General features: G+C 44.6%; 2 protein-coding genes across 5 annotated transcripts in view; one reads left to right on the top strand and one right to left on the bottom strand.

Moving 5' to 3' along the window:
• Positions 1-19,786, top strand: part of LOC106567758 (neurofibromin) — a 71,964-nt gene extending 52,178 nt beyond the window's left edge. For 2 of the 4 annotated variants that reach the window (XM_045692332.1, XM_014137461.2), the window contains 23 exons: positions 3,727-4,159; positions 4,408-4,748; positions 4,907-5,109; positions 5,185-5,378; positions 6,997-7,137; positions 8,507-8,786; positions 9,012-9,226; positions 10,951-11,012; positions 11,242-11,383; positions 11,618-11,719; positions 12,125-12,265; positions 12,446-12,572; positions 12,659-12,790; positions 12,961-13,096; positions 13,271-13,428; positions 13,659-13,784; positions 16,105-16,226; positions 16,308-16,408; positions 16,523-16,665; positions 16,763-16,809; positions 16,896-17,112; positions 18,540-18,657; positions 19,026-19,786. In XM_045692332.1, the coding sequence (XP_045548288.1) occupies positions 3,727-4,159; positions 4,408-4,748; positions 4,907-5,109; positions 5,185-5,378; positions 6,997-7,137; positions 8,507-8,786; positions 9,012-9,226; positions 10,951-11,012; positions 11,242-11,383; positions 11,618-11,719; positions 12,125-12,265; positions 12,446-12,572; positions 12,659-12,790; positions 12,961-13,096; positions 13,271-13,428; positions 13,659-13,784; positions 16,105-16,226; positions 16,308-16,408; positions 16,523-16,665; positions 16,763-16,809; positions 16,896-17,112; positions 18,540-18,657; positions 19,026-19,185 (3,841 nt within the window). In that variant the 3' untranslated portion in view covers positions 19,186-19,786. The remainder of the gene's footprint in view (positions 1-3,726; positions 4,160-4,407; positions 4,749-4,906; positions 5,110-5,184; positions 5,379-6,996; positions 7,138-8,506; positions 8,787-9,011; positions 9,227-10,950; positions 11,013-11,241; positions 11,384-11,617; positions 11,720-12,124; positions 12,266-12,445; positions 12,573-12,658; positions 12,791-12,960; positions 13,097-13,270; positions 13,429-13,658; positions 13,785-16,104; positions 16,227-16,307; positions 16,409-16,522; positions 16,666-16,762; positions 16,810-16,895; positions 17,113-18,539; positions 18,658-19,025) is intronic. The other 2 variants (XM_045692333.1, XM_014137465.2) reach the window with 2 other exon arrangements.
• Positions 121-2,829, bottom strand: LOC106567761 (uncharacterized). The gene is made up of 2 exons (XM_014137467.2): positions 2,640-2,829; positions 121-1,683 (listed from the first exon to the last, which is right to left on the bottom strand). Exon 2 carries the CDS (start codon positions 1,677-1,679, stop codon positions 822-824), a length of 858 nt encoding a protein of 285 aa, XP_013992942.1. The 5' UTR covers positions 1,680-1,683; positions 2,640-2,829; the 3' UTR covers positions 121-821.
• Positions 19,787-22,997: the final 3,211 nt, after the last annotated feature.

Below are 22,997 nucleotides of genomic sequence, written 5' to 3'. Positions count from 1 at the left end.
CCCACAGACACACTGCTTACTAATGCCCAGCCTCTCTCTCCCTCTCTCTGTAATTAATCCACATGCACACTCGCACGCAATTAGCTGTCTCTCAGACACACTGTAGCAGAGAAACACTCAGGAAGTGAACTAATTCTTTATTGTTACAAAGGCTTGGAAACGGAAGGGCAGATAAAGCTAGAGCAGAAACATTTGAACTCTTCTTTACTGTGTCGAAAAGACCAAGGAAGTGATGTTGACTTGTAGGAAAACATTGTGAGAGTGTTTCTGGAAGAGGTTTGTGGCTTAAAAACAGTTCCTTTAAATTGTCTTAAGCTGATACTACAGTTTAGTGCTGGTTGGTTCTGTTTTGTAATTTTGCAGAATTTAGAATGTCTAAAAATGGAGAAGTGAGGGAAATGTCAGATGAATTGTGACAACAAGCAAGCTGTGATACAACCACTAGACAAAACAGGAGTCATTTCCTCTTATCAGTGACACTGATGATGGCTATACATTTTACACAAAAAATACAAATTCATACAAATATTAAACATTCACATGATATTCAACTTCTTGTGGTACATTCATTTGTATAGACATGATCATAATGGTAATTATTTCATAAGTTTTGAATGAGAATGCAAGCTTAAAATACAAAACCACACAATCACTCTAAGCAAACACTCAGTGTAAAAGCAAATCTCTTTACAGCATGCCAATAGAAGCTGTTGTATAAAACTGTGCTGTTCCCATCAGTATGCAGCTGAGGACAGTTTGGCCAGTGGTTTGAGCTTGTTTCTGGTCCAAGGTCTGAGGAGGAGGTCACCATGTGAGAGCCCTCACCCCACCACCACAACAACGTCGCTAGAGGCTTGTGATTGGGGAGAGACTGCTGTGGCGGTGGGGTCAGAGGGCTCTGCAGGCTGTTTGGTGGTGGTAGTGACTGGGCTCCCCTGGCTTGGGTTTGCAGCTGCTGCCACCCCATTTTCCGTGGCTTCCTTCTTCTCTTCCTTCTTGGGTGTGTCTTTCGCCATCTCATGTTTCCCTTGCCCCTTGTCGGTCTTGCCGTTCTCCCCCTCCTGGGTCTGTTTGAGCTCTGCCATCATCAGGCTGGTCTCACTGGGCTCAGAGTCAGGCTTCTCCTTGGTCCTCTGGCCAGTGCCCCAGTACCCAGTACCACTCACCAGGTCTACGTTGCTGCGGGTGGGGCGGCTGCTGATGCGGGGCTGGCGCTTCAGGTGGCACACCTGGCATGACAGCACCACGGTGGAGACTAGCAGGATGGTACACAGGACCACCAGGCCACCTGTCACCATCAGCAGGATGGTGGCCACCTCCTTATCCAACAGACAGCTGGGGCAGGGGCTGGACGTGGGGCTGGTTTGGGCTTTAAGTGGAGGGTAGGCACTAGGTTTGGTGTTGGCTCTGGATGGTGTGTTGTTGGTGTTCACTGGGCTATTGGTTCCAGATGTTTCTCTGGTGTTGAGTGTAGCTGGCGTTGTTAAATCTGACTGAAAATATGTTGAACTGTTAAATTGTGTAGTTCCAGAAGGTCCCATGGCTGCGTTAGGGTTAGCCCCAGCTCCCTTTTCAGTTGTGAAGCTTTTATCAAAAGTCATTTTACCGTCATTAGCAAGTACTGATGTTCCCACGAGTACCACACAGTACAGCAAGAGGCAGACCCGGGAGCCATTCATATTTCTATGGGAAAAGGGGGGAAAAAGAGATCATAGTGAGGTTTACTGGTGACCCTCAGTAAGTATTATAGCATCTCAAGTTCTGCTTTTTCTTACACATTGAGTTCCTTTGTGGTTTCATGTGTGAGTGTCAGTTTCCATACCGTCTGTCATTTGATCAGCAGTCTGAGATCTGAGTGACAATGATGATTGGTATTAAGCTGAGATTGAAAATATCTTGATTAATTGAATTAGCTTTCTTGTTAAACCATCTATTAATTTGTTTTGCCCAGAATGCATTTGAGAGTTGATGATCAATATTCACTTCCAATTTACACCAGTATATAATTAATTTTTTTGAAATATAAAAAACTGCCTTTGCTGAACAATTCATTAAATGGCCACCTGGACTGTTTGCATTGACCACCCCTTTGTTTTTCTACTGCTGCTACTTCTGTTTATTATCTATGCATAGTCACTTTACCCTTACCTACATGTACAAATTACCTTGACTAACCTGTACCCCGCACATTGACTCAGTACAGGTACCCTCTGTATATAGCCTCATTTATTGTTTTTATTGTGTTACTTAAAAAAAAAAAAAAAAAACATTTAGTAAATATTTTCTTAACTCTATTTTCTTAACTGCATTGTTGTTTTAAGGGCTTGTAAGTAAGCATTTCACGGTAAGGTCTACACCTTTTGTATTCGGCGCATGTGACAAATACAATTTTATTTCATTGTGCAATTTTGATCTCCCAGAAATGTAAATCAAGCGATTCTGGTCAATATAAACTGGAATTTATTATGTATGTGTATGATGTACAAAATCTCAAGACTGAATCTCCTTATAGTTAAGATCTCAAAATGATACACTACAACAAAAACACTTCCCTCAGGGATGCTTATCCTTCAGTTCAACACAGTACCCTCCACCCTGTGAAGGTAGACTATTTTCTTGAATATGTTGATATCACTTACCTTGATGGAGTTGACCAGTCTGTGTGTAGTACTTCCTAACACAAGAGAGTCCAGGCAGAGATTCAAGAAGCCCAGCCGTATGTGTGACCAGTTTTAGAAACGAGAAATGCCTATGAGAAGAGAGGTGTGAAAGACGCCATCGGCGTCAGCATGCTCATTCAGTAATGACCAGTTTCCTGTTCCTCTCTCACTTCTCCTTTGCTGATTTATTTGAAGCTAGTTACTTGATTTCCTGTGCGACGTTTAGCTTGGTCACTCAGAGGGGTAGCACTATGGCACTCTCCGTGGGTTTGGAAGAAAGCGGATGTTTCCATTTTTCAGGGATCCAATATTTTCAACCAAATTTCTGTTTCCCCTGAAAAACAGATGTGGGCACAACGCTCAGGTGTCTTTTTACGCCTACTATGTTAGGTTAGCACTATGGTACAGTAGTACTATGGTTAGCACTATGGTACAGTAGTACTATGGTTAGCACTATGGTACAGTAGTACTATGGTTAGCACTATGGTACAGTAGTACTATGGTTAGCACTATGGTACAGTAGTACTATGGTTAGCACTATGGTACAGTAGTACTATGGTTAGCACTATGGTACAGTAGTACTATGGTTAGCACTATGGTACAGTAGTACTATGGTTAGCACTATGGTACAGTAGTACTATGGTTAGCACTATGGTACACGAGTACTATGGCTAGCACTATGGTACACGAGTACTATGGCTAGCACTACGGTGCACTACAACAGTAGTACTATGGTTAGCACTATGGTTAGTACTATGGTTAGCACTATGGTACAGTAGTACTATGGTTAGCACTATGGTTAGCACTATGGTACAGTAGTACTATGGTTAGCACTATGGTTAACACACAACAACATGTGGGGGGGTTGAGAGGAAGTGAAAACATGCTGGCTGACTGCTTATTAGCCCACACTGTCAGTGTGTAATTTTCCAACTGAGTCAAGTGTTGAACTGTAACTCAATCAGGTTGGCATGACTCACACACATTTCCTGTCCCCTGCACCCTATTCAATTTACAAGGACTTAAAAATGCTTATGTGATGTCCCTTTCTTCCTCACCCTCCCAGATTTAAGACTGGCCAGATCAATGGTGATCTCCTCATCTATCACGTGCTGCTGACCCTGAAGCCCTACTATGCCAAGCCCTATGAGATCGTTGTGGACCTGACCCACGCCGGACCCAGCAACCGCTTCAAGACCGACTTCCTGTCCAAGTGGTTCGTGGTGTTCCCGGGCTTCGCCTACGAGAACGTGGCTGCCATCTACATCTACAACTGCAACACGTGGGTGAGGGAGTACACCAAGTACCACGAGAGACTGCTGACAGGCCTGAAGGGGAGCAAGAAGCTGCTGTTCATTGACTCCCCGGCGCGGCTAGCGGAGCACGTGGAGCCTGACCAGCAGAAGCTGCCTGCGGCCACGCTAGCCCTGGAGGAAGACCTCAAGGTGTTCCACAACGCCCTCAAACTGGCCCACAAGGATACCAAGGTCTCCATCAAGGTTAGGACATGAGGGAGTCAGTAGATTCAGAATGCAATGTGTTTCCTACATATTCTTGGGGCTGTGGGACATAATTGAAAGTAAGTCAGACACAGACAAAAATGACAGGAATGGCTGAGACAGATTGAATCCTTGTCCCCAGGAGGCATATGTGGTCAGGAGTGTCAATGTTTTTGAACAATGTTACCATTTTGTGTGCCAGCTAGCATAGTAACTCCCTCTCAATATCTCTGTGTTTCTGTACCCAGGTGGGTTCCACAGCGGTCCAGGTGACGTCAGCAGAGCGGACCCGGGTCCTGGGCCAGTCGGTCTTCCTGAACGACATCTACTACGCCTCGGAGATCGAGGAGATCTGCCTGGTGGACGAGAACCAGTTCACCCTGACCATTGCCAACCAAGGCACACCGCTCACCTTCATGCACCAGGAGTGTGAGGCCATCGTCCACTCCATCATCCACATCAGGACGCGCTGGGAGCTGTCCCAGCCAGACTCCATCCCCCAGCACACCAAGATCAGGCCCAAAGATGTGCCAGGCACCCTGCTCAACATTGCCCTGCTCAACCTGGGCAGCTCTGACCCCAGCCTCAGGTCAGACACAGCTGAGGAAAATAGTCATACATGTTTAGATTCTGGTGGGACTATGAGAGCTGACAGTCTTCTTAGGGATATTTGAATCATACATGGATTATGCTTACTAGTGACCTTTTTCTTCTCCTTCCCTCTCTCTCTCTGTCTGCTGTGTGCAGGTCTGCAGCCTACAACCTGCTGTGTGCCTTAACCTGCACCTTCAACCTGAAGATAGAAGGCCAGCTGCTGGAGACCTCAGGGCTGTGTATCCCTGCTAACAACACGCTTTTCATAGTGTCCATCAGCAAGACGCTGGCCGCCAACGAACCACACCTCACCCTGGAGTTCCTGGAGGAGTGCATCTCTGGCTTCAGCAAATCCAGTCAGTATCCTTGTTCCTGCCCTCCACACACACACACATACGCACACGTTGTAACATCCTCTCTGATGTGTGTAGGTATTGAGCTGAAGCACCTGTGTCTGGAGTACATGACCCCCTGGCTGCTCAACCTGGTGAGGTTCTGTAAGCACAACGACGACGCCAAGCGCCAGCGGGTCACTGCCATCCTGGACAAGCTCATCACCATGACCATCAACGAGAAGCAGATGTACCCCTCTATCCAGGCTAAGATCTGGGGTAGTCTGGGACAGGTAGGGATCTCTCTTCTCTGCTCTCAGTGTGGGTGTTGGCCCATGTATCAGCCAACCAGTATATTGGATGTTATTGGGGCCATACAGTACTCCATCCATCAGCCCAGTCTGCTGTTATTGAGGCCATACAGTACTCCATCCATCAGCCCAGTCTGCTGTTATTGAGACCATACAGTACTCCCTCCATCAGCCCAGTCTGCTGTTATTGAGGCCATACAGTACTCCATCCATCAGCCCAGTCTGCTGTTATTGAGGCCATACAGTACTCCATCCATCAGCCCAGTCTGCTGTTATTGAGGCCATACAGTACTCCATCCATCAGCCCAGTCTGCTGTTATTGAGGCCATACAGTACTCCATCCATCAGCCCAGTCTGCTGTTATTGAGGCCATACAGTACTCCATCCATCAGCCCAGTCTGCTGTTATTGAGGCCATACAGTACTCCATCCATCAGCCCAGTCTGCTGTTATTGAGGCCATACAGTACTCCATCCATCAGCCCAGTCTGCTGTTATTGAGACCATACAGTACTCCCTCCATCAGCCCAGTCTGCTGTTATTGAGGCCATACAGTACTCCATCCATCAGCCCAGTCTGCTGTTATTGAGGCCATACAGTACTCCATCCATCAGCCCAGTCTGCTGTTATTGAGGCCATACAGTACTCCATCCATCAGCCCAGTCTGCTGTTATTGAGGCCATACAGTACTCCATCCATCAGCCCAGTCTGCTGTTATTGAGGCCATACAGTACTCCATCCATCAGCCCAGTCTGCTGTTATTGAGGCCATACAGTACTCCATCCATCAGCCCAGTCTGCTGTTATTGAGGCCATACAGTACTCCATCCATCAGCCCAGTCTGCTGTTATTGAGGCCATACAGTACTCCATCCATCAGCCCAGTCTGCTGTTATTGAGGCCATACAGTACTCCATCCATCAGCCCAGTCTGCTGTTATTGAGGCCATACAGTACTCCATCCATCAGCCCAGTCTGCTGTTATTGAGGCCATACAGTACTCCATCCATCAGCCCAGTCTGCTGTTATTGAGGCCATACAGTACTCCATCCATCAGCCCAGTCTGCTGTTATTGAGGCCATACAGTACTCCATCCATCAGCCCAGTCTGCTGTTATTGAGACCATACAGTACTCCATCCATCAGCCCAGTCTGCTGTTATTGAGGCCATACAGTACTCCATCCATCAGCCCAGTCTGCTGTTATTGAGGCCATACAGTACTCCATCCATCAGCCCTGTCTGCTGTTGGCTTTATTTTACTGCTGATTTAGGATCTGGGAAATGGCTGAAGGATTCAGTGGACTCACTGTTCAGGATGTTATAGAGGCCTTAACAGATATTATGAGTGTTTATCCCCATATGTAGGTATTACAAATAACTATCTTTGTCAGCGTCCCTGTACTTTTCAGATCTCAACCAGTTATCATGCTAGCCACGTGAAAATCATATGTTTGCGTGTTAGTGTAGAGCGGGAAGTTGTGGGCTGACTGAAAAAGATGCTGGCATTCTGAAATAGAAATTACTTGAGACAAATACGCTAGTTAGTAATGGAGGGGAATTTATTTAGTCTCTGAGCTGAGGTCCTGTTGTATCCTTGTTCTGTAGATAACTGACCTGCTGGACGTGGTGTTGGACAGCTTCATCAAGACCAGCGCTACAGGAGGTCTGGGATCCATCAAGGCTGAGGTGATGGCCGACACGGCTGTGGCTCTGGCCTCAGGGAACGTCAAGTTGGTGTCCAGCAAGGTGAGCAACACACACACCTCAGGAATGACCACTGTGGCTATTCCCTTCACAGGTTGAACCCTTCACAGGCTATTCCCTTCACAGGTTGATTCTGTGACTTGAGTCTAGACAAGAATATCTGCTGCAAGCATCAATACAGATCCTCTACAGATGAATAAATGATTTCTGGATGTCCGTTTTCCTATCAAATGCCATGAAAAGTCTGTTCTGTGCATTCCTTATACTTCTTTATGGCAAGTTGTGATCTTGTAATCTCACTGAATTAATAGTAGCTAATACAGTATTTAATGTTATAGATGACATTACATATTGTTACAGATTAGGATTTGTACTCCTACAGTATGAATGAAGCCTGTTTTTAAATCTCACAAACTGCACATGCAGGCAGACACATTTCCAAGTGTCTACCCTGGCACGCTGACATTGAACAACTCTTCGTTGTCATGACCACAGTACCTCTCAACAACAGTGCTGTTTGTGTCACAACTATTTCTGTCATTTGGTGGTCTGCGATATTTATCATTTCCTTTTGACTGTTGAGCTGATTTCTCAGAAAGAAAGAGGGAGTTTAATGTATTGCCCAATTAAGTACTCTTGCCAGGTCGCAGTTGTAAATGAGAACTTGTTCTGAACTGGCCTACCTGGTTAAATAAAGATGAAATAATAGCAAAAAAAAGTACAATGCTGATCATGTGATCTAGTGCCAGGAAGAGTATAGCCTCTGAATACAAAGGCCAGTCTGTGTCGGGGTGACGTCACTAGCGGTTCTGGGGGGGTGCCAGTGCCCCTGTGACAACAATTTTGGACCCCCTTGTGGCCCCCCCTAAATGTGCAGTATGAAATAATTTTTACAGAACAAATTTTTGCTATCGTTCTTTTTTTACATCCGTTATTAGACAGTGGCAACGGTGATGATTATGAACATGGTCTTTTGCCTGCTAATCCCTGCAATGCAGAAGAAAGCGATATGACAACAATAACGTGTAATGTAACTGGCCCCTCTAACAGTACAACTGCCCCCCCCCCCCCCTTGTTGAAATGGTCTCTTTTCTCTTCTATCTATTCTCGTATGCCAAGGCAAAACGCTAGACACACGTTTAGATATTGTGATTTCACAATTGATAAACACCAGACTGGGATATAAAGCATTACTTGATGCATTCCCAGTTCTGTCTGTAACCTTTAAAAACAGGAGGGATAAGGGATCTTCCCAGAGATGCTAGGTGACATGAGAGTCCTGAGTCATTATTATATTTTTCCCTTGGGTGGAAGGTAGAGATAATAGATAGGATGTAAAATTTGGTAACGTACCCGACCTTTGATGTAACCTTAACCCCGACCCGTGTCCCGACCCGTGTCTGTCTGGTAGGTGATCATCCGCATGTGTAAGATCATCGATAAGACGTGTCTGTCTCCCACGCCCACCCTGGAGCAGCACCTGATGTGGGATGACATCGCCATCCTGGCCCGTTACATGCTCATGCTGTCCTTCAACAACTCTCTGGACGTGGCCACTCACCTGCCCTACCTGTTCCACGTGGTCACTCTGCTGGTGGCCACTGGACCCCTGTCCCTACGAGCCTCCACACACGGCCTGGTCATCAACATTATCCACTCCCTCTGTACCTGCTCCCAGCTCAACTTCAGCGGTGAGGAAGCCACACACACACACACACACACAGCACCCTGGCTGTAGACTGAGGACACAGACAGAAAAAGGGAGAAGTGAACATGATTAAAAGGCAGAGGGTTGATCAGTGTTGTGTTGATTCAGTGTTTTGAAAGCAGTTGGATAGCTACAGATGTTTTTTCTTGATGTATAGCCTTGCTGAGACTCAGTGATAACTATTCCCATGTGTGTTTCTCTCTTCCAGAGGAGACCAAGCAGGTCCTGAGGCTGAGCCTGACAGAGTTCTCCCTGCCTAAGTTCTACCTGCTGTTCGGCATCAGTAAGGTCAAGTCTGCTGCGGTCATCGCTTTCCGCTCCAGCTACCGCGACCGCTCCTTCTCCCCCGGGTCCTACGAGAGGGAGACCTTCGCCCTCTCCTCCCTGGAGACTGTCACTGAGGCCCTGCTGGAGATCATGGAGGTCAGGAGATCACCCCACTGACATAATCACTTATCATTACATCATCACTCTAGCATGACACTACTGTCTGTACTGGTTTAGATGTCCGGTGAACACTAACCAAATTCAATATTATACTTGCCTTCACACAAATCCAGTCTAGAATTTCAAAGTTGTTTTAATAAAGATCTGTTTTTCATACAGTACCAGTCAAAAGTTTGGACACACCTACTCATTCCAGGGTTTTTCTTTATTTGTACTATTTTCTACATTGTAGAATAATAGTGAAGACCTCAAAACTATGAAATAACACATATGGAATCATGTAGTAACCAAACAATTCTTAAACAAATCTAAATATATTTTATATTTGAGATTCTTCAAAGTAGCCACCCTTTGCCTTGATGACAGCTCTGCACACTATTGACATTCTCTCAACCAGCTTCGTGAGGTAGTCACCTGGAATGCATGTCAATTAACAGGTGTGCGTTGTTAAAAGTTAATTTGTGGAATTTCTTTCCTTCAAGAACTTTGAAAGTTTCTTCAAGTGCAGTCGCAAAAACCATCAAGCACTATGATGAAACTGGCTCTCATGAGGACTGCCACAGGAAAGGAAGACACAGTTACCTCTGCTGCAGAGGATAAGTTCATTAGAGTTAACTGCACCTGAGATTGCAGCCCAAATAAATGCTTCTCAGATTTCAAGTAACAGACACATCTCAACATCAACTGTTCAGAGGAGACTCCGTGAATCAGACCTTCATGGTCGAATTTCTGCAAAGAAACCACTACTAAAGGACACCAATAATAAGAAGAGACTTGTTTCGGCCAAGAAACACGAGCAATGGACATTAGACCCATGGAAATCTATCCTTTGGTCTGATGAGTCCAAATGTGAGATTTTTGGTTCCAACCGCCGTGTCTTTGTGAGACGCAGAGTAGGTGAACAGATGATCTCAGCATGTATGGTTCCCACCGTGAAGCATGGAGGAGGAGGTGTGATGGTGTAGGGGTGCTTTTCTGGTGACACTGTAGGTGATTTATTTAGAATTCAAGGCACACTTAACCAGCATGGCTACAACAGCATTCTGCAGTGATACGCCATTCAATCTGGTTTGCGCTTAGTGGGACTATCATTCGTTTTTCAACAGGACAATGACCCAACACACCTCCAGGCTGTGTAAGGTTAATTTGACCAAGGAGAGTGATGGATTGCTGCATCAGATGACCTGGTCTCCACAATCACACAACCTCAACCCAGTTGAGATGATTTTGGATGGTTGGACCGCAGAGTGAAGGACCGTCCGGGATTGGGAGTCCCGTAGGGCGGCGCACAATTGGCCGTCATTGTAAATAAGAATTTGTTCTTAACTGACTTGCCTAGTTAAATAAAGGTAAAAAATAAATAAGTAGCTATGAAGTGCTCAGCATATGTGGGAACTCCTTCAAGACTCTTGGAAAAGCATTCCTCGTGAAGCTGGTTGAGAGAATGTCAGGAGTGTGTAAAGCTGTCATCAAGGCAAAGGGTGGCTACTTTGAAGAATCTAAAATATATTTATATTTGTTTAACACTTTTGGTTACTACATGATTCAATATGTGCTATTTCATGGTTTTGATGTCTTCACTATTATTCTACAATATAGAAAATAGTCAAAATAAAGAAAAACCCTTGAGTGAGTAAGTGTGTCCGAACTTTTAACTGGTACTGTATATGCTCATAATTGTGTTTCCCCTCCTCCACAAGGCCTGTATGAGGGACATTCCTAGCTGTAAGTGGCTGGACCAGTGGACAGAGTTGGCTCAGAGGTATGGTAAACTCACACCACCATTTCCCCTCTTCTAACTAACACTGACTCAGTGGAGCCAACCACACTGTCTGCTCTGAATCAATTACCTGATGCTTAGCTTACACATTTTTTGATGTCAGAGCAAAGTAAAGAGGCTTCAGACAACTTCATTGGCTTTTATAAGGCACGCGTGTGAATGGATTGTATTCATCATTCCCTCTTCTCTCCCTTTCCCTTCCCTCCTTTAGGTTTGCGTTCCAGTACAACCCGTCCCTGCAGCCCAGAGCCCTGGTGGTGTTTGGCTGCATCAGTAAGAGGGTGACCCACGGCCAGATCAAACAGATCATCAGGATCCTCAGCAAGGCCAGCCCCCTGCTCAGCATAGACCGGGTCTGTGTCCCATCACTCTGCCCTGCTGCTCGCTACGTCATATTATACCCAGATTTAGGACATCTCATGGAAACCACTTCCTGAATGACTGTAGTATCTTGTCACATGTAGTGTATCTTGTACTGTGTAGTTGAACGGTGTCTGATCCTGTCTGATCCTGTCTGTTGAAAGGGTCTGTGTTTGTATAACCTGTGCTGCTCAGACTGAACTGACCTGCTGTCTTGGGTCCCATAGGGTCTGGAGAGCTGTCTAAAGGGACCTGATAACTACAACAGCCAGGTGTTGATAGAAGCTACAGTCATTGCTCTCACCAAGCTACAGCCGCTCCTCAACAAGGTACACACAAACACACAGATGGCGACTCTCAAAGGCTAATTTAAGAGATGTGCTAAATGTTCTGGTGAGCTAACTTCCTCGTGTGTGCCCGCCTGCGAACCACATTCTATTGAGTATAACCCACACGTTTGAAGCAGACTGACCAAGAGGAGGGAAGTTATTTTCGCCCTGGCCTGTATGTGGTGAATTGGCTGCTGAGCGACAATGGATGTTGGCAGTAAATGGTAATGTGAGACTCGCTCTGACTGCAAGTGTGTTTGTTGGCCCTCCACGGCTCGCCTATGCACGAGGCCCTATGTTTGTGTGTTTGTTTGTGTGTGTGTGTGCGTGTGTTGGATGGTGATTATGTGTGTGTTGGACAGTAGTGGTGGTGAGAGTAAATAACAGCCTGTGTTTTTCCTTCAGGACTCCCCCATGCACAAGGCTCTGTTCTGGGTGGCCGTGGCTGTGCTGCAGCTGGACGAGGTCAATCTCTACTCTGCCGGCACCGCTCTGCTGGAGCAGAACCTCCACACACTGGACAGCCTCAGGGTCTTCAACGACAAGGTACTAAACACACAAACATACACACGGTAACAGACACAAACCCATTCAGAAGGTTTGTCTTCCACAAACATTCGGCTCACATTTTCGGCCAGATCTTTTTACAGTTTCACTTTGATTTCATTATCTTTCCCTAACTTGAATTGTGTGTTCCTCCGATTCCTCCGGTTTCTCCCTGTCCAGAGTCCAGAGGAGGTGTTTATGGAGATCAGGAAGCCTCTGGAGTGGCACTGTAAACAGATGGACCACTTTGTGGGCCTCAACTTCAACTCCAACTTCAACTTTGCACTAGTGGGTCATCTGTTGAAAGGTAAGTAGGTGGGGGTGTCTAAGCCTCGGGTCGGCCGGGGACTGCATGGTTTAGCTCTTTGTCTAACCACCCACCTCTCTGTCTAGGGTACAGACACCCCTCCCCCAACACAGTGGCGCGGACCATCCGGATCCTCCACACACTGCTGGCCTTGGTGGGAAAACACCTCAACTGTGACAAGTTTGAGGTGAACACCCAGAGTGTGGCCTACCTGGCAGGTGAGTTAACGGAGAGCTCCACAATGAAGCCATACTTTTCTTTTTCAGCCATAGTAGGATTGTTCATATTGTCTTTAAACAATGATATTCTTTATTCGCATGGCAACTGTTTCTGTGTAGAAAATAAACTGATGTAGTATTGAATTGACCTGTGAAATGTCTGTGTGTAGCTCTCCTCACTGTCTCGGAGGAGGTCCGGAGCCGCTGTAGCCTCAAGCACAGGAAGTCCCTGCTCCTCTCAGACGTTACCATGGAGAATGTTCCCATGGACACGTACTCTGTGCACCACAGCGACCCCAGCTGCCGGTGAATGACTACAGGGCTGGCTGCTGAGTTGATGTAGAGGCTGATAGAGTAGCTGCAGCACCAGCTGACTAAGCAGAATTTGTCTCTCGCTGTATCGAACAATGTCAGAGGAATTTTATGGGCCATGTGTGTTCACCTTTCATAATGTTTTGTTCTTCCCTCCTTCTGTGTCAGAACTCTTAGGGAGAGTCAGCCGTGGACGTCCCCCAAGGTGTCGGAGCGCTACTTAGTGGTCCACTACCCCACGGGGGGGCAGATCAGCCCGCGCACACGCAAGTCCATGAGCCTGGACATGGGCCAGCCTTCCCAAGCAAACACTAAGAAACTGCTGGGTAAGACACCTGTCAGTCATTCTCTACTGTTAGATCCAGGCCTCTGACCAACAGAGGAGTTTTAACATGTGACAACTGATCAGAGGTATTTAGACTATATACGTTCATGCAGGATGACTTGGATATCCATAGAATATCCATGCAGGTATGTACTAGTTTAGGTATGGAGAGTTGACCTGTGTATGCATGCCCCATTGTTTAACATGAGTTTTTCAATGCTGGCTCACCAGGCACTAGGAAGAGTTTTGATCACTTGATATCAGACACTAAAGCACCAAAGAGGCCAGAGATGGAGTCTGGAATCACCACGCCTCCAAAGATGAGGCGGGTGGCGGAGAATGATTATGAGTGTCCAGGTCAGTTTCTCTCCTGTACACCAGACACTTACACAATGTTTGTGGCTGTTGACACTGATGTTAAAGGGGCAATCTGTAGTTGAAACAATAATAAAGTGTTTTCCCCGCCACTGTTTCGGTAAAAAGCTGAGGCATGGGGCTGGAGAAATGTACCCAATCTCAAATTCATAGACTGCCACGGATTCAAGAACTGACAGTCCATGATATCAAATTGATAGTTTTAATCATGTTCTGAGGCTATGAAGTGTTTGTTTACATTTACTTTGGAGTAAAACAACCTTATTTTGGGTCCTGATGGGGTAAAACAATTGAACTAAGCTCATGAGGCATTTTATAAGTTCTATTGGGCCTCCAGAGTGGCGCTGCGGTCTAAGGCACTGTATTGCTGTGCTAGAGGCTTCACTACAGACCCTGGTTAGTTCCCAGGCTGTGTCAAAACCGACTGTCATCGGGAGTCCCATAGGTCGGCACACAGTTGGCCCAGCGTCGTCCGGGTTAGGGGAGGGTTTGGCCGGGGAGTAGGCCGTCATTTCTTCTTAACTGACTTGCCTAGTTAAATAAAGGTACAAAAAATGTGTGTATGTGTGTATATATATATATATATATGCCTCTAACTTTCTCCCTCATTATTATTCACGATTCATTCTTGATTTATATATATATATACACACTGCTCAAAAAAATAAAGGGAAAACTTAAACAACACAATGTAACTCCAAGTCAATCACACTTCTGTGAAATCAAACTGTCCACTTAGGAAGCAACACTGATTGACAATACATTTCACATGCTGTTGTGCAAATGGAATAGACAACAGGTGGAAATTATAGGCAATTAGCAAGACGCCCCCAATAAAGGAGTGGTTCTGCAGGTGGGGACCACAGACCACTTCTCAGTTCCTATGCTTCCTGGCTGATGTTTTGGTCACTTTTGAATGCTGGTGGTGCTTTCACTCTAGTGGTAGCATGAGACGGAGTCTACAATCCACACAAGTGGCTCAGTTAGTGCAGCTCATCCAGGATGGCACATCAATGCGAGCTGTGGCAAGAAAGTTTGCTGTGTCTGTCTGCGTAGTGTCCAGAGCATGGAGGCGCTACCAGGAGACAGGCCAGTACATCAGGAGACGTGGAGGAGGCCGTAGGAGGGCAACAACCCAGCAGCAGGACCGCTACCTCTGCCTTTGTGCAAGGAGGAGCACTGCCAGAGCCCTGCAAAATGACCTCCAGCAGGCCACAAATGTGCATGTGTCTGCTCAAACGGTCAGAAACAGACTCCATGAGGGTGGTATGAGGGCCCGACGTCCACAGGTGGGGGTTGTGCTTACAGCCCAACACCGTGTAGGACGTTTGGCATTTGCCAGAGAACACCAAGATTGGCAAATTCGCCACTGGCGCCCTGTGCTCTTCACAGATGAAAGCCGGTTCACACTGAGCACGTGACAGACGTGACAGCCTGACTGCCATTAGGTACCGAGATGAGATCCTCAGACCCCTTGTGAGACCATATGCTGGTGCAGTTGGCCCTGGGTTCCTCGTAATGCAAGACAATGCTAGACCTCATGTGGCTGGAGAGTGTCAGCAGTTCCTGCAAGAGGAAGGCACTGATGCTATGGACTGGCCCGCCCGTTCCCCAGACCTGAATCCAATTGAGCACATCTGGGACATCATGTCTCGCTCCATCCACCAACGCCACATTGCACCACAGACTGTCCAGGAGTTGGCGGATGCTTTAGTCCAGGTCTGGGAGGAGATCCCTCAGGAGACCATCGCCACCTCATCAGGAGCATGCCCAGGCGTTGTAGGGCGGTCATACAGGCATGTGGAGGCCACACACACTACTGAGCGTCATTTTGACTTGTTTTAAGGACATTACATCAAAGTTGGATCAGCCTGTAGTGTGGTTTTCCACTTTAATTTTGAGTGTGACTCCAAATCCAGACCTCCATGGTTTGATAAATTGGATTTCCATTGATTATTTTTGTGTGATTTTGTTGTCAGCACATTCAACTATGTAAAGAAAAAAAGTATTTAACAAGATGATTTATTTCATTCAGATCTAGGATAGGTTGTTTAAGTGTTCCCTTTATTTTTTTGAGCAGTGTATATCATTTTTTTTTTTTTCTTCAAGAATCATTGGGTACATATAATTCATTTATAAGTCCAAAATGATTGTGGCAACTGCAGATTCTTTGAAACTGACACAGGTCCCTATCGCTCTCTCTCTCTCTCTCACACCCTCGCTCTCTCTCATACCCTCACTCTCTCTCACAACCTCGCTCTCTTTCACACACTCTCGCTCTCTCCTCCCTTCCATTCCACAGAATCGACCCAAAGAATCTCCCACCATACCCTGAGGAAGGTGTCTGTGTCAGAGTCCAACGTGCTGCTGGATGAGGAGGTCCTCACAGACCCCAAGATCCAGGCTCTGCTGCTCACTGTCCTGGTGAGACCACTCACTCCGCTTCTCCCACTTCCTCTGTATAAGTTTGTGCCTATTTCTAACATGCTTGCCTCTATACTATAGGCTACATTGGTGAAGAATACAACAGATGAATTTGACCAGAGAATCCTCTACGAGTTTTTAGCAGAAGCTAGTGTTGTCTTCCCTAAAGTATTTCCAGTTGTGTAAGTGTTTCGTTTCAACCCAATAAAGTATGTATTTTTTCCAATCCCCTTTTAATGTGTACGCATGCGTAAATAACTTTCATCCTTCATATTATCTTGTGGTTTTCTCTCCAGTCATAACCTGCTGGACTCAAAGATCAACACCCTCTTATCACTGTGCCAGGACCCTAACCTCCTAAACCCCATCCATGGCATCGTGCAGAGTATGGTATACCACGAAGAGTCACCCCCCCAGTACCAGCCCTCCTACCTGCAGAGTGAGACTCCACCCACTCCTCCCTCCATACAACTATGGGTTCTGGAGAGAAAATGCCAATTTAATACTCATCGGTGTTTCTTCTGTTTCTCTCTCAGGCTTTGGGTTTAATGGTCTATGGAGATTTGCTGGGCCCTTCTCAAAGGTGAGCAGACACATTTGCCTCTTTAGACTATGGAAGGTTTATTGTCAGTGTTAGTAAATTCCATTCCATTCTGCTTGTGCCAACAGCAAACCCAGTTCCCAGACTACGCTGAGCTGATAGTGAAGTTCCTGGATGCTTTGATTGACACGTATCTGCCGGGGATCGACGAGGAGACGAGCGAGGAGTGTCTGCGTACGCCCACGTCGCCCTACCCCCCGCCGGTCCAGAGCCAGCTCAGCATCACAGCCAACCTCAACCTCTCCAACTCCATGACCTCACTGGCCACCTCCCAGCACTCCCCAGGTCTGATCACAGATACAGTGTACACACACACACACACACACACACGAACACATGCAGTCAAATCCAGCCCTTCTGTCTCTTGGCAGATTTGATTCTAAGGAATAGCTGTGATACTTTACAGTAACCTTTATCTCAAACAAAATACATATTTGATCCATTAACCTGTCTGCATTATATCTTCATCTTAATATAGTCTGGCCTGTTTTAGTCTTTCCATTTTACCAATCAGAAGAATCAACTTGCTCTAACAAACACATAATTAGAGAGAAATATAAATGACCCATCCATCCATTTCCAACTGAATCCGACATCATCTGAAAAGTTCCAGCCACTATCTGTAGCATTACATCGTGGTTCCCCAACCTGGTCCATGTGTAAGGCTTATTCTCTCTTTCTTTAACTCATTAATGCATGATCTTCTCAAAATGTATTATTTAGTGTTCATACACATTTCATTTCATGTTTTTGTTCCCTTTTCTTCCTCATTTGTTATGCTTGATGCGGTGTAGTTTATAGACCATCTCCAACAATCTCCAACTTGTCTCGTTAGATGACGGGGACAACTAGAAACTATATACACTCCCCTACGTATTTATTTGGACAGAAGCTAAAACTTTTAATTTGGCTCTATACTCCAACAAATGTTTGATATGAGGCGACAGTACAGAATGTCACCTTTTCTGTGAGGGTGTTTTCATACATATCTGTTTTACTGTTTAGAAATGAAAGCACTTTATGCATCTAGTTCCCCATTTGAAGGTGTCATTAGTATTTGGAAAAATTCACTTATAGTTTCTGGATGCTACCATGACTGAATCGTGATAATCATGAATTAATTACAGATAATTATGAATGAATGGTGAATAATGATGTGTGAGAAAGTAATTGATGCAGTAACAGGTGAGGTTAGCATTTTGGGGGTTATGATGCCTCTAACTTTCTCCCTCATTATTATTCACGATTCATTCTTGATTTTCCGTAGTCATGGTAACATCCACATTTGTGTTCAGAACATATTCTATTCTCTGTTTTATTTGAAAATGTAATGTTATACTGGATGTCTATATACTTTTGGAAATGTTTCATCATTTGTTTTAGTCTTGAAGAACATTTGAGTAATTCATGCTATGCCACTATTTGGAAGAAAGAATTGGCCTCTTTTGCTCTATATTGTACATTTTATTTGGAACTAAAGAGACTTGATTATACAGATAGACTGGAGTATGGATACTTATAATCTTAACCATATTGTCTGATACACCTGAGAATGCTGAATGAATCATTTTTTTCCCCTTATGATTGATTTCTGTCACTCTTTGTTATGTTTTGTTTTTGTTAATCATGTTGCTCTTTGTTTCCTGTCATTCCTCTTTTTGGGTTGCCATGGTCACTCCCTCCTGTTTCTTTCCCACTCTGTGTCTGAGAAGCTTCTCTGCCTTGCTCTAAGTCCGCCGTTTTCACCCCGCACCTCGTCCGGCCAGGTATTACAGCCCCTCGTCCCCATGCTGCTCCTCACTCCCAGGCACACGGCACAGCCTCTCAGAGGTGTGTGGGGGGTAGCAGAGGCCCATCACAAAGCCCAACAACACTACTGGAGCGTTTGTGATGAAGTCTTTGTACATAATGTTTCAATGCCCGTACACCATATGTCCTGTTTGTTCAAAACACAGAGCAACCCTGTTGCGATAAGTTGGAGCACTTACATCAGTCCATGGGTTGACTACTCCCCCTATTGTTGGATTTGTATATAACAACAGAGAATCTCTGAGAGTTATATACACTCTTCAGGTGGATGTCTCAAAAGCATTAGCATTTCTGTAGAATTATATAATAGAATCATTTCTCATGTATTAGTGTGACATATTATACCTGATGGTGTATGTGTGTGTGTGTGTCCGTCTGTCCTCCGGCAGGCATCGACAAGGAGAACGTGGAGCTCTCTCCGACCACGGGTCACAGCAACAGCGGACGCACGCGCCACGGCTCTGCCAGCCAGGTGCAGAAACAGCGCAGTGCAGGCAGCTTCAAACGGCCCAGCATCAAGAAGATCGTATGAGAGATGCCCACCACTAGGACCCCCTACCAGGGCCGCCCATGCCAGTCATCATGCTGCACTTCTACGCCAATTCTCCTGTCTTATCGATCTCTCTCTCTTTCTCTCTCAGCCTTGATTCTCCTCAGTTTCCTTCTGTTGTTTTTTGCGTGTTTCTTTTACCCTAACCCGTCCAGTCAGCCATATTTGCTTGACGATCAACATATATTGATGAACTGTCTGAATATGATGCGTTTTGTTTGTGAAGCAGTCGGTGTCTGAGTCTGGCGTTGTTTCGTTTGGTCTTTTTGTGTCACATAATGAGCTACATTGGAATCCTTTTTTAAAAACAGCATTAGTTGGAAGAAAGCACTGACATTGACAACACAGCAGAAACAGTAGGGATCATAGTATCTGAAGCCATTTTGTTGTCTTGCTTCTTTTGTCTTGGTTGAATTTTATATCATAATGACAAAGTATTATGAGAACCATTTTTGTGATTTGCACAACTTTCTGTAATTCAACATGCATGTACATTTGTTTGTTTTTTGCCTTTAAGTGTTGTTCGTAGAAGGACCTTTTTCATCAAGCTGAGAGAGCTTTGACAATGGGGCTGAACTAGATCAAAGTATAAGCTGCAAATGCCTCTCATTGAGACATGGACATGACAATAGAGATTGGACCTTGGGACCCAGTGTTGAGGAAAGGGATCCCTCTCACCCACCATCACTGCAGAGGGAGAGCACTACCCTGAAAAACACACACACACACACACACACACACCGTTCTGGAGGAAATCACTGAAAGCACTAAAACCATCCTGTATTTGCAACACCTGTGAAAAGCATGGCCAACAACAGACATTAGTGGTTTACTGTGCTGTGGAGGTGGGGGCTGGATGATCAATTTGCCCTGTTTGAGCTTTGTCAGGCACAATCCAATGATGGCCAAGCCATGTGTCTTCATTGGTTATTGATTGTCCAAGCTGTGGGGATTCCTCTTGATTAGGCAGTATTTTTATTCTCACATGATGGCGTGCCAACTAGACAGGCCACTCTGGTGTTGGAGGACAGCAGCCCTGCAGGTTTCAGAACTTAAGCTTTTCATCAGCACGCTATTCACGTTTCACAACACTATGTCAGGGAAAGTTGGGAAGGAAAATCTGGAGGAAAAACAGGAATAGACAATGTCCTCCTATGTTGGAATGGACATTGGAAATCCGCCTTAGCTTTGAAATGTATAATATCTATAGTGGTAGTCTTAGTTGTTATTGTCTCATTCTTGCCCACACTTACTGTAAACACACATATATATATATATGCACACACAACACACACTTGGGAGGTTGTTTTGTTCATTGTGTGCCTTTTCTATGTGTGTGTGTGTGTGTGTGTGTGTGTGTGTGTGTGTACCGTATATATATGTGTGTGTATATGTGTGTGTATATATATATATATATATATATATATATATATACAGTACCAGTCAAAAGTTTGGACTCACTTACTCAAGGGTTTTTCTTTATTTTTACTATTTTCTACATTGTAGAATATTAGTGAAGACATCAACACTATGAAATTACACATGGAATCATGTAGTAAGCAAAAAAGTGTTAAACAAATCAAAATATATTTTATATTTAAGATTTTTCAAAGTAGCCACCCTTTGCCTTGATGACAGCTTTGCACACTCTTGGCATTCTCTCAACTAGCTTCACCTGGAATGCTTTTCCAATACTCTTGAAGGAGATGCTTAGCACTTGTTGGCTGCTTTTGCTTCACGCTGTGTTCTAACTCATCCAAAACCATCTCAATTGGGTTGTGGTCGGGTGATTTGTGGAGGCCAGGTCATCTGATGCAGCACTCCATCACTCTCCTTTTTGGTCAAATAGACCTTACACAGCCTGGAGGTGTGTTTTGGTCATTGTCCTGTTGAAATACAAAGTATACTCCCATTCAGCGCAAACCCGATGGGATGGCGTATCGCTGCAGAATGCTGTAGTAGCCATGCTAGTTAAGTGTGCCTTGAATTCTAAATAAATCACCAACAGTGTCACCAGCAAACCATCCCCACACTATCACACCACCTCCATGCATCACGGTGGAAACCACACATGCTGAGATCATCCGTTCACCTACTCTGCGTTTCACAAAGACACGGCGTTTGGAACCAAAAATCTCAAATTTGGACTCATCACACCAAAGGAGAGATTTCCACCGGTTTAATGTCCGGTATTATTTAGTAGTGTTTTCTTTGTAGCAATTCAACCATGAAGGCCTGATTCACACAGTCTCCTCTGAACAGTTGATGTTGAGTTACGTCTGTTTCTTGAACTCTGTGAAGCATGTATTTGGGCTGCAATCTAAGGTGCAGTTAACTCTAATGAACTTATCCTCTGCAGCAGAGGTAACTCTGGGTCTTTCTTTCCTGTGGCGGCCCTCAAGAGAGCCAGTTTCATCATTGTGCTTGATGGTTTTTACAACTGCACTTGAAGAAACGTTCAACGTTCTTGAAATTTTCCGGATAGACTGACCTTCATATCTTAAAGTAATGATGGACTGTCATTTCTCTTTGCTTATTTGAGCTGTTCTTGCCATAATATGGACTTGGTCTTTTACTAAATAGGGCTATCTTCTGTATACCACCCCTACCTTATCACAACACAACTGATTGGCTCAAATGCATTAAATTAACTTTTAACAACGCACACCTGTTAATTGAAATGCATTCCAGGTGACTACCTCATGAAGCTGGTTGAGAGAATGCCAAGAGTGTGCAACGCTGTCATCAAGGAAAAGGGTGGCTACTTTGTAGAATCTCCAATGTTAAATATATTTAGATTTGTTTAACACTTTTTTGGTTACTACATGATTCCATATGTGTTTATTTCATAGTTTTGATGTCTTCACTATTATTCTACAATGTAGAAAATCGTACAAATAAAGAAAAACCCTGGAATTTGTAGCTGTGTCCAAACTTTTGACTGATACTGTATATAAACACACACACACACACACAATACCTTATAATACAAGTATACATTCATTACTAATCAGCTGCCTGACAATAATGAACCTGTATGGTTAAATATTCATGTAAAACATTGTTAAAATTCGGTACTTCTTGTCTAAAAACTATTCAAACAGAAAGTCCATGACTCTAGGGACCAGATTTGCTGAGGGTTTGCATCTACAAATGTTGCACCTGTATTTAAGACAATGAAATGTTGAAGTCACAACAGTATTGTTTTCAGTTTGCTCTTTGTTTTGTGAAAATTGGTGCCAATTATGTTCCGGGATCAAAAGCTAAAGTAAATCTGTCCCTGTTCATGATGTAAATAGTAAAATAATGTAAGGTAATTACAATCAAATTGTATTGGTCGCATACACAATGATATAGTTATGAATTATTATAGAATTTAATTTAATTGTATAATTGCAAAATAAATATTTAATTTGAAAGATTAGAAATATGAATAAAGTAAAAAGGCACGAGGAGGTGTGGTATATGGCCAATATACCACGGCTAAGGGCTGTTCTTACGTACAATGCAACACGGAGTGCCTGGATACAGCCCTTAGCCGTGGTATATTGGCCATATACCACATACCCTGAGGTGCCTTATTGCTATTATAAACTGGTTACCAACGTAATTAGAGCAGTAAAAATAAATGTTTTGTCATACCCGTTATATACGGTCTGATATACCAAGTCTGTCAGCCAATCAGCATTCAGGGCTCGAACCACCCAGTTTATAGTAAAAAATAACCTATGGTAGTAATCACCTCAAGACACATACCTACTGAATAGTGTTTTCCATGTTTAAAATCAGCCTACTGAAATGCTGCCAAAAA

This window comes from Salmo salar, chromosome ssa13 (assembly GCF_905237065.1).
Source record: "Salmo salar chromosome ssa13, Ssal_v3.1, whole genome shotgun sequence".
Taxonomy (NCBI): domain Eukaryota; kingdom Metazoa; phylum Chordata; class Actinopteri; order Salmoniformes; family Salmonidae; genus Salmo; species Salmo salar.
The sequence above is the reverse complement of the archived record's forward strand: the minus strand, read 5'-3'. Positions and strand labels throughout refer to the sequence as shown.

Coding starts and splice junctions, on each gene's coding strand:
- LOC106567761 (XM_014137467.2), bottom strand. CDS start 1,679: ATGAATGGCTCCCGGGTCTGCCTCTTGCTGTACTGTGTGGTACTCGTG.